The sequence below is a fragment of the Lontra canadensis genome, unplaced genomic scaffold (assembly GCF_010015895.1).
Source record: "Lontra canadensis isolate GAN:19392208 unplaced genomic scaffold, GSC_riverotter_1.0 scaffold4, whole genome shotgun sequence".
In the NCBI taxonomy this organism is placed as follows: Eukaryota; Metazoa; Chordata; class Mammalia; order Carnivora; family Mustelidae; genus Lontra; species Lontra canadensis.
Window position 1 is genome coordinate 1,116,335 of NW_022630998.1, and position 15,292 is coordinate 1,131,626.

The window sequence follows — 15,292 nt, forward strand, 5'->3', positions numbered from 1 at the left end:
CTATCATTTTCGAAGGTAATCTTTCAGCCAGAGTCAAGTGCTCCCCTTGTATTTATTGAATTTCCATTCATTCCCCGTAAGAGGGGTTCTCTTTTCTCTTGTATCAAACTTTAGGAGACAGGCAACGGGGAAGATTTTTATTTTTTTTTAACCTCCCTCAGTCTTTTCGATCCCAAAGCTGCTTCATTTTACCGCAAATTTGGGGACTCCCAATGCCGAGTGGCGGGAACATGTGTCATGCTTTTTCTTCAAATCAGAAATCAGTAGTATTAATTTATATAAGAGGGTGAGGCACCAGTGTCTGTGATTTGCCAAGAAACGGAATTTTCTCATTAGTGTGAGTTGGGATTTATTATTATTTTTTTTAATGAGCCCTAGCTTTCTGTTATCTCTGTATCTGTCTCTTCAGCCCCAGTGTTCTGTGGAGGGACATTGTGGAAGTAAACTGTAAGGTGTTTTTTGCTTTGGGGTGCAGGCTCTGCTTGCTTGCTGGGAATGATAAGGTGGGGTGTGCAGATTTTATTACAGACAAACTGTTTAGATGGAGCTGGGCAGAACTTTTTCGGGGCCGATAACAATGTACCTCTGACTAAGCTGGGTTTTCTTTTGTTTTGACTAGGTCGAATATATTCTACCGAGCCTGTATAGATATCCCCAGGGGCACCGAGCTTCTGGTGTGGTACAATGACAGCTATACGTCTTTCTTTGGGATCCCCTTACAATGCATTGCGCAGGATGAAAACTGTAAGAATTTATTTTAGCTCTGAATTCACCTCTCACAATACCTCTTTTTGAAAGCTAATGTCTTAAGAGCGTTGCTTGAGACTCCTGTCATATGGTTCGCTTTGATGCGTGTTGCAAATGTGCACGAGTCTGTTTCCTCGATTTCCCTTTCCCTCTGTTGTCCTCTGCTTTCTCACAGGGCGTCTCGACTTCCCACAGGCCCGTCCTTGCTTCACCTGTTGACGATTCCACAACCGTTGTCAGAGTTTTAAATGATCTCTGGCAGCAAGGTGAAGGCCGCTGGTGTTTATTGAGTACCTACTATGTGTCTGGTTCCCTGCTTGCCTCCTAGTGGGGTGACCAGAGCAGCACGAGGTACATCTCCTGCTCTCAAACGATGCACCGTCCGGCCAGAAGCACGCTATAGGCAAAAATAAAATAATGAGAAAACAGTGCTATGTAATGAGGAGAAAAAGCCCTCTGGTTAATGGGGTGTGCCTCCTCCTAAGTAGTCCTTGGAGTGAGAAACGGTAGCAAAAATTGTAGACCTATCCCTGAGGAATTTGTCTCCCTAAATGTCTTAGGCTAAAACAAACCACATAACGTTCTTCTATCTTTATGACCATGGCCATCGTTATCTCTAAAAAAAATAATAATAATTTCTACCATCCAGGCAAATTCAAAACTTGAAGCCATTTCTACTCAAATTTGTATTTATGTTTTATCAATTTTGGGGAAAATATTTGAAGGTGATTTCCAGGATTTGGAAGAGAATGAGGTCATTCTGAGGGGTTTCCAGTGAGAAACACTGGTTTCGGTGATATCATTTTTTCCCCCTTGGCCCCAAACTGCCAAGGGATAATTGTGATAAGCTAATAATTTGGGATTATGTAACAGATAAAGATGGAGAGAGAACAGCTCTCTTGAACAAACTTCATTTTGAAAAAGAAGTGTTATTTTTCCTTTTCCACTGACTTTCTCCCTCACAGACACACAGACACACACACGCACGCAATCTAAAAACGAAAAAAGTGTTCATGTTATTCCTGAGGAAAATGCGACAATTAGAGACATTTCTTTCCCACATTGTCCTTATGTTCTTTGTGAAAAAACAGAACCCTCAAAAAGCGTGTTCCTGTCAGCCTTCCCTTTCTCCTTTACCCTAACCCCAAACCAATCTCAGATCAAAGAAAGGAATCTTTGGACATTCAGTACCTTCCTCTTGCTTCCCAAGTTTCTACCAGAAAGTTCTTTTCTGCAGTCATGCTCTGAGGGAGTGCCTGTTTCCATGGAGGCAGATCTCAGTGTTGGACATGCGTGTGTGGTGGGTGTTAAATGCAGCTATGCACACGTGCCCAGTACATGCCATCTCCCCACGTCTCCAGGCCCTTGCTGTCCTCACACTAGATCACAGTCCGTGTATGGAAAGACCCTAGTATCCGGCCCCCTGACCTGCTGACATGGGCCTATCTCCTGAACCTTGATGTACCCCCACCTTCTGGAGTATGGAATTGATCTGTAGGCATGTCCAAAATCCTGTAAGGTCTTCTGTTTCCTCTAACAAAACTCACTACAGATCTGAAGACTGTATTATTATAGTCTTATGAGTTGTGTAATAAGTCTTACTTATTGTGGTGTGCATGTCCAGAAGTGTCTGAGATTAAGCCTGTCAAAGCCTCGAGCTCAGATGGACATTGCCCAAGGATGTGTTTGTTCAGTGCTTAGGTGTTTATCGGACACCTGCAGTGGGCCTGTGTGTCTTTATAGGTCCTACAGATATAGCAGCCAAGAATTCCTGCCCTCATGCAGCTTACATTCTAGTGGAGGGAGACAGATTAATACATGACTAAAGAAGTAGGTACATACATTGTTTGTTGGGTGGTAACGCTTTGTAGAGAGATGAAAGCAGAGAAGGGAGGAGGCATGCCAGGAGTCGGGAGTTGTGGCTTTTCAGAGTGATCAGGGTAGGCCCCACTGGGAATGTGGTCTTGCGGTTAAGATCTGAGGAGGGGAAGGGTCAGCCACGTGTTGTTTGGAAGACGGGTGTTCCCGGTGGTGAGGTGAAAAGGGTAGAGGCCCCACGATAGGGATGTCCCTGGCCTGTTGGAACAGTGTTCCCAGGGTCAGCAAGGGTGTTTTGGAGCAAATGAGGTGAGAAGGTCACTTAGTTATCAGGTGGGGCATGAACAAGGACCCCCTGGCAGAAGCCTGGCTTTTCCTCAGTATGGGCCATGCGAAGGGCGCTTACAGCAGAGTTTAAGTTTTGAGCAGGAGTGCTGGGTTCCTGCTGCCATTGTTAAGAGGATGACTCTGGCCACTGATTGGAGACCAGACAGCAAGGCCTGGGGGTGGAGCAAGGAATCCAGTTCCAGGCTCTTGCAGGAATCCAGGGGGAGAGATGATGGTGGTGGTTTGGGCCAGTGTAGACATGGTGGAGGTGGTAAGAAGTGGTTGGATTCTGGATGCATTTTGAAAGTAAAGCCAACAGCGTTTGCTGACACCTTAGGTGCTGAATGAGAGAAAGGAGTCAAGGATCACTCTAGGACTTTGGTCTGAGGAACCGGAAGGATGGAATGGCCGCTTACTGAGTTATGAGGGAGAAATGGAAACCACCATGGAAATGACTTCTTGGGGAATGCATTTCTTACCCTTGATGTGATCTCTGAGGTGGAAGTCATACATTTGCAACCTTGCTTCCACCTCATGAGGCTGTTACATAGGATCGGGCTGGAGGAATTGGGGGGTCTTGTGTGCCATTCACATCCACCTGACAGTAGGTATTCAAGAGCGTACCATCTGGTCCTTGGATTCAGTGCCGAAGTGCCAACAAAAGGGTATTTTCTGGAAACACCAGATGCTGTGCCTTTTAATCCTTCTCTCTCCTAGTCTCCGACTGCTTAAAGCACTCTTGAGGTTGCTGATTATTGAATTCCATTAACTCTCCCAGGGTTTCTGTTGTATCATTTAGTACCCGAAGTCCTTGGAAGAAAAACTGAAAAACCTCAGTGGCTCAAAGTACTGTGGATTCAGGAGGCAGACCAAGCGGCTGGAGTTCTGAGCTCAAAGTGAGGGTGGAGGGAAGTTTAAAGAAAATGAAGTCATTGATGAAAAAGCTCCACGGTGACAATCCCCCCTTCCCCCTGAGGGTATTACAGGAATTTTATTTCAGTTCCTGTCTCCAAGTCATATATCTGTCATGTGATTGGCCACCCAAGAAACCGGCGGAAAGCTTCATCAGATAGCGTAGGGGAGATATATGACTTGAACTCTAAGATGGATTCTCATTCCACAGGATTCACAGAGAGAGCTGGGAATGCTTTATAATGTGGGTTCCTCCTTCTGCACACAGAAAATACTCGGTGTGATTTAAAAGCACAAATGTGTGAAAGGGCATGGACAGATACTTTAACAGATAGCCTTCCACAGCCCTGAGTAATTTAAATCATCTCAACTGGATTAGCAATTCTAAGACAATTTTTATCCCACTGAGCTAGCCACAAAATAAATCAGGTACCTTAAAAAAAAGAGGCTTCTGGATACCAGAGACTTAGGTGACAAAATGCCTTAGCAGAGCCTCCTTGTCGGGCCACGGACTCGCACCAATTAATAAGCGCCTCCTGGAACAGTCTGGAGACTTTTGTCGCCATTATTTGAAGGGATGAAACATCTCCGCCCCGTAGTTTCCTTTGTTAACAAAATGGTTACGTGGCCCAAGACACTCAAGGGAAACGTGATTTTACTTAGCAAATAATACTTCCTGAGCGTTTTCACGTCTTAAAAGATCATTTTCCTCCCGTGGTCCTTTCAATGACGCAAGTACACGTTTCCTCCTGAGCGGGTGCAGTGGGCTGAGGCTTGAGAGACCGTCCCCTCTGGGGGCACCCGTGAAACGGTGGGTGCCCTCAAGAGCCCAGACAAGCCCCTGAAAGCCGCAGGGCCTCAAAGAGAAGGCAGTGTTTCACACAGACCTTGGGGCTCTGGAAGCAATTCCTCTGTTATTTTCTTTTTTAAAAAACCGGGGTTGTAAATGTAATAGAGCTCCAAGGAGAGAGCCTCTCCATCCACCACGGGCCTTTCAGAAGAGCATGAAGGAAAGCCTGTGTCGACAGATTGCCTCCGTGAGGAGGAACGAGGCTCCCCAGAGCTTCCGGTGGGGGATTAGCTCCCACCGAGTGTAAAGACCATAGTGTGTTCATATTCATTTCAGAGGAAATTAAAAAAAAAAACAAAAAAACAAAACACGGAATAAATGTTCGACAAGTCTCCCTGCTGCTCTTTCTGCCTTGGCCTGTGACATCAAGGTAGTGGAATGTGGACCTCTTCGTCCCTGCGGCGGCTCCCACGCTGACATCAGCGCTGCCTCTTTCTCTCGATTGTGCAGAGTAGGAAACAGAAAGGGGTTCCTTTGCATAGGGCCCCTCACCCCTGCTGTCCGGCCGACAGGGAGGAGCTAGGCCCAGGCTCAGGTCTTACGTCTGGGAAGTTGGAGAAGCTTGCAGTATTGTTGGGTTGAGCCCTGGGATGAGGAGCACTGGGATGACAGGCTCAGGCCCTGTCCTCATGTCTAGAAGAAGGCACGTGAGCACACAGCAACACAGCAGACACAGTGCAGGAACCTGGTGACGCGGCCGTGGGCATGAGGCCGAGCTGAGGGGGATTGAGCCGAGCGCTAGTATAGTTAGGAGGAGTCCAGGTTCTAGGCCCCTTGTGTACCGTGCGAAGTTGGGATTGCCCTTCTTCACTAAGTCCAAGGACTGGAAGTTACTGTTCCATCCCTGACTGAGGACCCAAAAAAGACTCCCCACCATCCAGGAAGCCAAGGAGCTGTCATCTCAGGCCGCTGGCAAGAACAGAGTGCTGCTCTCTGAAAACCAGCCCCGGCCCTTGTGGTGTTATGTGGCTGGATTTTGTACTACCTGCCGGCTATAGAAACCTTGGGCCAATAAACAAACAAAGATCAGTCCAGAGCTGCAGAAACCTGTAGGGTGCTAGAAGAGGCAGAGAGAAGCCACCCCATAAGGATGCCTCTGTATCTGCAGGGACTCCCAGCAGAAGACGGCACCCCTGGAAAAGCACCCACAGCAAGAAATGACCAAAAAACGCAAGCAAATCCACTGTCCTGAAGGATTTGATCTCTCTGGGTGTTTGGGAATGCTGAGGTGTGCTACATAGATTGCAACCTTGTTATTAGTTCAAGGCACTCATTCCCCCAGTTTGTGGGAGAATAAGGGGCTGTCCGCTTGCAGATGAGTTTGTCTCCAGGAATTACCTTCTGCCTAAGAGAGCATCTCTGCCCTCAGCCGTGCTCCCCTTCCATGTGGCCCATGTCCAGTGGCCGGTCGATGTGGGGGCTACTAAGGACTGCTTCACCTGTCCCAGAGCAGGAGAACTGGGAAGTACCTCCCTAACTCCGGAGCTGTCCATCTCCTCCATGGACATGGTCCTCCTGCCCTCAGAACTGCAAATCTCCATTTCAGAGTCTTTTCCCCAGGGAACCAATTTAGGTATTCCCAGATTTGCATTTCAATCCAGATCTCTCCACTGAGCCCCATAAACTTGTCTACTTATCTGTTCCACCTCTGCCTTTGGTGTCTCGCCAGAGTGTCCAGCTCAGCATGTACAACTGAAACCATTCTGCTTCTCCCCCAGTTCAGTAGCTCACCCCCATTCATCCAGTTCTTTCTAGAAACCCCAGTACTTCACTCTCACTCACCCTTCTCTCCAGTCAGTTACAAAGCCCTGTTGATTGGATATTCTTAAGTGCACTTCTTTTCACCTCTTCTACCCCTCGGTCAATGTGAGTATCAGCTTTGGCACGGACCAGTGCAGTAGTCTCCAGCACGTCACATTTTCCTCAACGGCATCACAATGGCCCAAGTGAAGTCTCATTGATTTGCTTATTTTATTGTTTCAGCTCATTCATATGCTTTGTTGCTAGGGAATTTGGTTCCATAGATCAAAATCCAGAAAGTACTATGGACATATAAATCCCCTTAGAAGTCAGTTGATAGATAACCAGATCTTCTTCCAGACATTTGTGTGTGTGTGTGTGTGTGTGTGTGTGTGTGTGTGTGCCTACTGTATTAGATCACATTCTCCCTCACTTTCTCTGGCTCTCACTCTTCACCTTGCCCTTTTCTGCAGATAGTAACATACTATATGCATTGTTCTGTACCTCACTTTTTCATGTAACAGTGTAGAGTGGTGATGCATTTAGAGCATAAATCTCATCACCTCATACCCTAATTTAAAACCCTTTCTTGGCTTGCCATTACTCTTATAATGAATCCGCAGTTCTTCAGTATAGTAGCCCATGGGCCATAGAGAGTCTCCAGAAAGTATTTTGTGCGGCTCCCATGATGCTTGGCAGAATGAGAATTTGAGTGTTGTTGGACTGGCCATGCCCCATTCAGTTTGTTACAGACCCTACGTCCTCTCTTGAGCTCCTTCCCCGCTCAGCATCCACACAGACACTATGGCCAAGCTGCCCACATTTCATCTTCTTGCATTGTCTTTTTTTCTCCTTCCCACCTGATACCTGCACGCCCTATAGGACTCACATTCAAGGTCACTGCCTTAGGGAAGCTGCCCCTCACGCTGCAATTGTGGCCACAGAAGTGGTACGCTTTCTAGGTACCTCTTTGTATCTCTCATAACATGTATGTATCATGCTTGTGGCAACACATATACGTTGTTCCCATTTTGTTCTTTCTGAACCTGGGAGATGCCTTGCAATGAATGGTGATAGTTCACAGAGCAACCTGCAATTAACGGCATTTTAGATCTGATGAAACAGAGTAAGTACTTGTTTGTAAAGACTTTGTTTGATATCTGTCTCTCTCACTGGAGTGTAAGTGGCCTGAGGCCAGGGGCTGGGGCTTCCTTATTGCTGGAACCCCACAGCACCAGGGGTGTCAGGCACCAAGCAGACGCTCACTAGGTATTTGTGGGCTGAATGAATGGACGAAGGTTTGTTTTAGGATTCTGCATTTGCCGTTCCCAGTCTTTTCATTTGCTTGGGTTGGAGGAGTTCATGTTGTTCCTTGACACTAGATCCTTTAGGACTTTGAGAGTCTGCTCTCTTATTTTTTCATCTTTGGTAGGAGGAAGAGACCGTACTAGCCGGGTGTGTCTTTGTGTAGAAAGCACTTTATTGTCAGGTCACTTTGGTTAGTCATCTCTGGGCGTCTTGCATTTGCCTGAATGGGCTGTCCCCTCTCTGATAAGGTCCTGTGTCTTGTTAATACTTTGAATTGTTGTAGGCAGCAGCGAGGCTGCCTTTCAGGAAAAACAGCTTTCAGTGTCCTTTAAGTCCTGCTTTAAAAAGCTATGCTTGGGGCACCTGGGGCGCCTGGATGGATCAATCAGTTAAGCATCTGCCTTTGGCTCAGGTTGTGATGCCAGGCTCCTGAGTCCTGAATTGGGCTCACCGCTCAGTGGGGACCCTGCTTCTCCCTCTCTGCCTGCTGCTTCCCCTGCTTGTGTTCTCTTTCTCTGTCAAATAAATAAATAAAATCTTTTTAAAAATAAATAAAAATTGAAAAGCTATCCTCCCTCGATTTCTAGGGTCTTATGGAAATGTGTGGAGGCTCTGCAGGACAGTTTAGAGCTCAGATTCATTGCTATTGTTCCCGTCCTTACTTTTTCTTCTCTGCATTACATGCTCATTTCATTCAGCAGGATTGAATTGAGTCATACTTAGAGTAGAGGAGTGTATACCAAAAGGGGAGTAGTGTCTCATTGTTGCTACTTACAGTTTAAAAGCGTATTACCTCTGCTCTCAGGCATCGCAGAGAAGGCAATAACAAGACAGGGCATAATTTAATTCCAGCCATCTGCACCGTTATTGCCTGATACTATTACTACCTCGGATCCCATATATCCCAGATTATTATACAAACTGGTGTAAATTCTTCTTTATTACCATGTTGACATTGATCATTAAAGTTAAATTCATTTGCCCACCAATTCTCATGCTTCGTATAAAGGGGATGTGACCTTAACCATTTTTGAAAATTAATTTATTAGGTTATTTTTCAGGAGAGGTGAGAAGTCAGAATTTACAATCTGTACATAAAGTCGCCTTTGCTTTAATTTCCCCCAAAGGCATTATATTCCTCTTCCCACGGCAAAGCTTCTGGCTGGTGACCCTGCTCTTGTGCGTGCTGGTGGTATCCTCATTTGATGATCTTTCCACCGTGCCTTCCTTTTGGTCTGGCGTTTACCACCCTGCAAGAGCTTCAAGTTGCCTGAAAATGTGTGGGTTCCCCTGTAATTTGTCGCTTCTGGCTTAGTTATAAACAGGCGACACAAAACGGGTTCTGCCCTGATCTCTGACGATGCTGCTGTTACTTTTTGCTTGAAAAGGACTAAGCCCCTATGTCAAATATCCCTCCTTACCTTTCAGTGCCGATTTAGAGAGTAGTAGTCTGTGTGCAATGATTTTTTATTTTTGGAAGCCTAAAATGTGTGGACAGATTTCATATTGATTATACACTTTTGCCTCAGAGGTCGAAATTACACGTAAATATTTACCTATAAGGTAAAGACAGACACACATGAACGTGTACATGGGTATGTAAAGGTGTATATATAGCATGTATGTGTATATGACATACATGTTTATAGGATATAGTTACACACACACACACACACACACACACACACAGAAAACACTGTACTAGCCATAAAATGTTCCTTTTATTTTTGAAAACAGCTGGTGAGCAGTGACAAGATACAAGTGTGGCCAGAAAAAAAAAAAGCCTTGTAAGTTAGAAGGCTAAAGCTTCCAACTCAGCTGTCTTTGACTGCCTGTGTGACCCTGGGCAGGTGCCAGTATTGGACCTTCTGGGGCTTCAGCTTTTTTGATTCACAAGAAGAGAGGGTTGGTTTAGATCCGTGATTCTCAAACCTGATGATCTATGAGAAGAACTTGGGGGAGTTTCTAAAAGTTCAGATGTCCAGGTCCTATCAAGAGAGTCCGATTGATTGATTGATTGATTGATTGATTTTTGACAGAGGGAGAGAGACAGCGAGAGAGGGAATACAAGAAGGGGGAGTGGGAGAGGGAGAAGCAGACTCCTTGATGAGCAGGGAGCCTGATGCAGGGCTCCATCCCAGCACTCTGGGATTATGACCTGAGCCAAAGGCAGACATCTAACCACTGAGCCACCCAGGCACCCCTGATTTAATTTTTTAAGAGCCTCTCCTGCGAGTATAAATGTGCATTCCGCTGCACAGACCCTAGGGTCTCTCCAGGTCTGCCAGTCTCTTGCTTTCTTTTCCCTTCCCAAGACAGGATGGGCCATGCTGCCAGGGCCCCATAAACAGAGCTGTTCCTTTTGGGGGATTTGTATCATAGCTGTATCATTGTAGCATTGTATCATAGCTGATACAGCTGCATAGCTGTATCAAAATTCTACAGAACATTCTCTGGGTTGGAGAGTCCTTAATGGCAACACAGTATCCACTTGCTCTCCACTGAGAATGGCACCTCCCTGTCCATCCAAACACGGAACCTCCTGGTGGTCACTGTCCACCACCATTCGCTCTTTGCTGTTGAACTCGCTTGAGTTTGCGCGCTACATAGGCATCTCTGTGATGGTCTGTGGCAGGGAAGGACAGAAGCCCCCAGGTCATCTGTGTTCTTCCATGTGACCTTGAACCGGTGGTCCAGAGCCATTGTTTCCCTCCCACTCCCTGTTTTTTTGCCCTTCAACCTCTTCCAATTTTCTGGTCTCTGATTTTCTTCTCTTGCCCACCCTGTAATCTTTCATCTCTTTGACCGCTGAAATAACCAATAAATGCATGTTATCGATGCAGTAGTTACTTAAAACAAGAACGGTAGTTTCGAAGTGTGTTAGGTTCTGATCCCTTCTGCCCATGTGAGTTGACCAGCAAGTGCATGAGACAGATTATTAGTATCATAACAACTTAAAAAAAGAAACCGATTTCACCTCTCTTAGTCTCCCTTCCTCAGAAGTGTTTCTTACTTCTAGTTCTTTCCCCACCATTGCAGTCCACATCCATCTTCCCTCCTTCCAATCTCTTCTCTACAGTGGTGGGAATGGTGGCTACTGTTGATGGGAGGCCTTATGAGGGACGCTGTCATTGTCTCATTTACATGTCCTAACAGGAGGTTTCAGGATGAACCCCGTGCTCCTAGGGCGCCACATCTGTGGAGTGGCAACCGTGGCATTTTCTAAATACTGTCTATGCATTGACTTAATCCTCAGGGTGACCCATTTTACGTTTCACCAAGGACAAAATTGGGGATTTTGACTTTCAGACTTGCCAGCCGTCCCGAGGCTGATATAGGTAGTGGAGTTAAGATAGGGGACATCTCAACCACTTCGCCATGCTCCTGTTCTAGGATTCTTACTCCCACTGGCCTCCTTTTACAGATGGGGAAACTGAGGCACAGGGAGTTTTGTGGGTTTTTTTTAATAACTAACCTGAGATCACCAAGCTAACAGAAGGCAGAGTTGAGAGTTGAACCCTGGCCTTTCTGATTCCAAAACCTGAGTTGCCGGCACCCTCCTCTCTTGCCCCACCCCCACTCTTACCTTAGTCGCTACACCCTGTCTGTAGATCACACCTGACTCAAACCCACCCTGAACACTTTTCTTCTTTTTTTTTTTCTTGCACTTTCTGTGCAGAAACACTCTGTGTCTGTTTCCTAGGTCTGATGTCTTTTATTTATTTGGACTTTAAGGAGCCTCTGAGATCTACCCCCTCTTATACCCTTTATTCCCACGGTATTGAGAACCCATTCCTGCTTGGTCAGCCCATCTCCATCACCATCCCACCAAGGTGCCAGACTTCTGTCTCCAGGTGTCTTTCACATTGCTGCCTTCATCTTTCAGCCTGTGCTTCTGGAATGTTCTGTGCTGGCAAGGTCCAGTGGAAGGCCTGAAATCCCGAGGGCCTGGATCTCTACCTTCTCAGCATTGCTCACGTTTACCGTCTATGGGCAGCCACCCTTTCTCTCCCCCCTCCTTTGCTGTTTTTTCCTTCTGAATGCTCTCTAAACCCAGAGGCAATGTGGAGTCTCATCCTGTAGTCTTTATGCCTCAACCCGTAAGTGAACTCTGTGAGGCAAAGACAGCATGCCAACAATCCTGAACGTATAGTATTTGCTAAATAAGTAGGCATTGAGGGAGCTAGGAATTTGCAGCAAGCCTGCTTCCCCCACCCCCCTGAGGCAGAGAGTCTGTTCCTGTGTTACTTTGGAGTCCAGAAAAAATTTTAAAATCTTGATCTGTAGGAATTTTTTTTTTAAAGTGTGTGTTATTGTGTTTATTTTCAAGGCCAGCAAAACTGATCTTGTCACCCTCTTGCTGTTCTCCCAGTAAACGTGCCCTCGACGGTCATGGAGGCCATGTGCAGACAGGACGTCCTGCAGCCGTTCAGCAAGAGCGGCAAGCTGCCCCCCGCCACCCAGCAGCGCTCCGTGGTCTTCCCGCAGACTCCCTGCACCAGGAACTTCTCTCTCCTGGACAAGTCCGGGCCCATGGAATCAGGATTTAACCAGATCAACGTGAAAAACCAGCGAGTGCTCGCGAGCCCGACTTCCACCAGCCAGCTCCACTCGGAGTTCAGCGACTGGCATCTCTGGAAATGCGGCCAGTGCTTTAAGACTTTCACGCAGCGGATCCTCCTACAGATGCACGTGTGCACGCAGAACCCCGACAGGTAACCCCAACTCTCGCTGCTCCCCACGCAGGGCGACCCCATGGTTTGTCTTCTGCCCGCCGGGCTCCGGGCGCCTCCTCTGGCCGCACTGTGCCTGCGTGGGGCTATGGAGGGGCGGGGTAGGGAAGAACCCTGTGATGGGAGGTGTGCGCATTCTGGAAGGGCACAGATGAATGGTGGGGCCCCTGCTGGACCTTATTGTCGAGACGGGCTGTGGGTTATGGGGACAACTCTGCTCTTGGTGTCCACACTGCTCTGCCCACGTCCAACGGGGAGCAAAGTAGACGGCGCACGCCTGAATATCATAGCTGGAAAAATGAGGTCAAGCTCATCAGAATCCTCTCTGTCTTCCTAAGATAATATAGCTGGCTGCTCTGCTTGCTGTCACGGGCATTTCAGGGTTCACCTCCAGTGTGCCGTGGGTATGAACTTAATTAAGTACTAAGAGGTAATGAATTGGAATTTTTTGCTTAGTACTATTTTTCTTCAGAGCATGCAAAGCCATAAATCCTGCAAAGCTGTCAAAAGGAAATACCTACTCGGCCAGTGATGTGGAGGAAAACAGATGCCACTTATTCAATAAACTAATATCCACACAGAAGAAAAATGTTGACTAGATACCTCAGAGTCAAAGTTGGTTTGAAAGTTTGTCAATAAAGAATTTTATGGCCATGAACTGAGGATGAAATTTAGCTGAACAAGTGAATTAAAATTTCAGGTGCTCTGACGAGTGGCACAGTAGATATAATGGAACTATTATTTATGAATCAGAACTGGTTTATTCGACAGTCTGGATAGCTGGGAGCGCAAAAGACAAAAATCAAAATAATTCAATAAGAAAGGAGTGTGTTTTCTCTCTCTCTCCTTCATGTCCTGTGAAAAATTTGATTAAACCCCAAATATCCAGGAATAGCCTTGAAAACGCACTTCGAATAGAAACGCTGGAAAGGATTTTTTGGAAGGAGGATGGGAGACTCAGAGGCAGGTCTTCTGAATTATTTTCTTAATTTGGCCACTGATTCATTTAAGTCACTTATACTCTCTGCCTTATTTTCTACGCCGGGCTGTCCCCTCCCAGCCATGCAGAGTATAACAGCATCATAGAAAACTCAGCAGGGACACAGAGAGTGGAGGGGTTGCAGAGAGGGGATGGAGCTCTTCTAAAATAATAAAAAGAATCCCTTTTAGTGTACATAAGCACATACATTTATATGTGTGTATGTTTTAATTTGTGCCATTCTAGAAACCACTTGCTTTAGCATCAGAGCATTGCTGTAATTAATGTTGAAATGGTTGCATGATGAGTGTTTAAGGCAGCTGGGTCTTTTTTTTTTTAGGATTTTTATTTATTTGACTGAGAGAGAATTCACAAGCAGGGGGAGCGGCAAGCAGAGGGAGAGGGAGAAGCAGGCTCCCCAGCTCCCCACTGAGCGGAGAGCCAGATCTGGGACTCAATTCCCCGGACCCTGAGATTGTGACCTGAGCTGAGGGCAGACGCTTAATCGACTGAGCCATCCAGGTGCCCCAAGCAGCTGGGTCTTTATAATCTTTTACTTCTGACAGGAGAGGCTCTAGTAAAAATATCACCAGATCCAAACATCTTAGTACTTTTTGGCTTTACAGGAGTTAGGAAAGTTTTGAAAATGTTTTCCTCACTCAGAAAGTGTTTTCTTTGAAAGTTCCTCTCTCCTGCAGGTGTACATAGAGCTTTAAGATCTATCTATCTAAAGTTTGCCATGCATTTTCATAGTTTTTTAAATATTAAAAGATGCATTAATTTGTGTGATCGTCAACATTTTAATCGAGTGCATTCAGATGTGTTTGGATCTGCTGTTTGCACAGGTGCATTGTTGTCATAAAAACTGAACATGCAAAGTGAAATGAAATGATGGTTGGAAGTTTCTGGATACTGGAATCCAAAGCTTAGCTTTGAGTATGATACGATTTCATGCTGAATATCACATAAAACAATGAGAATAGGTCGCAGTAAATAAATACTGAAACAGACTATTTTATCCAACCCCAATTACACTTAATTATGGTTCAAGTCCCTAGGAAGTCTGTCCCATCAAATAATAGTATCATCATTTGCAAAGCATCTGTATAAACTGCCAGAAAAAATACCTGACAGATAGAGAAAACTTACCTATACAAAATGCATTTTGTATCTCGATACACTGGTCAGTGCAGATTCTAAGCTAATTTAGAATTATTGGCAAAAGTCTGAACAGCGTGAGATTTCCATCCTGTGCGAGATCCTCATGGGATTATTTGACTCAGATCCCCAAGTGTGGTGTGGCCAGCCTTCCCAGATAAGGTACAGTGGTGGGCGCTTGGTGCCCAGGTAGAAGGGCAGAGTGGGATCTAATTACTCAAGAGGTGGGTTTGTACTTCTCCCTTCCCTGAGCTTTGTTGCTCAACTCTTGAAAAGTGGTCACCGTCATTCATGGATCAGTTGAATTCAAGATTTATGACTTCAAGAAAATTAGGCCCTTTATAGGCAAAGTAGTAAGGTACATTGCTTCTTAGTCATGTTGGGGAGACGCTTGAATTACCCCCATCGTATTCAAATTGATTATTGGAGGTAAGGGGTAAAGAGTGGGAGATACCCACTCCCCATGCACTTGTTTCTCTCTAGGTATCCAATTTGCTTTTAGTGTGTAGGACTGGAAGAGCTCTTTTCTGTTCTAGACCCTAGAATGCTGTCTCGGAACTACCAAGTCTGGAAGCAAAAGACATTCTCCATAATACTTAACCACATGAGTGAATTGCTAAATAGGAGAAATATCCAGAACTAAATTGAGGCATCAGATTTCTATACGATGGTCCTGAAATTTGGAGCCTTTTCTCATAGTATCCATGGGGAGAATTACAA

The 15,292-nt window shown here is 45.8% G+C and overlaps 1 protein-coding gene across 1 annotated transcript in view; it reads left to right on the top strand.

Annotated features, from left to right (window-relative positions):
• PRDM6 (PR/SET domain 6) overlaps positions 1-15,292 on the top strand; it is a 103,533-nt gene that overhangs the window by 75,277 nt on the left and 12,964 nt on the right. The window contains exons 5-6 of the mRNA XM_032844358.1: positions 620-744; positions 12,075-12,417. Coding sequence (XP_032700249.1) covers positions 620-744; positions 12,075-12,417 — 468 coding nt within the window. The remainder of the gene's footprint in view (positions 1-619; positions 745-12,074; positions 12,418-15,292) is intronic.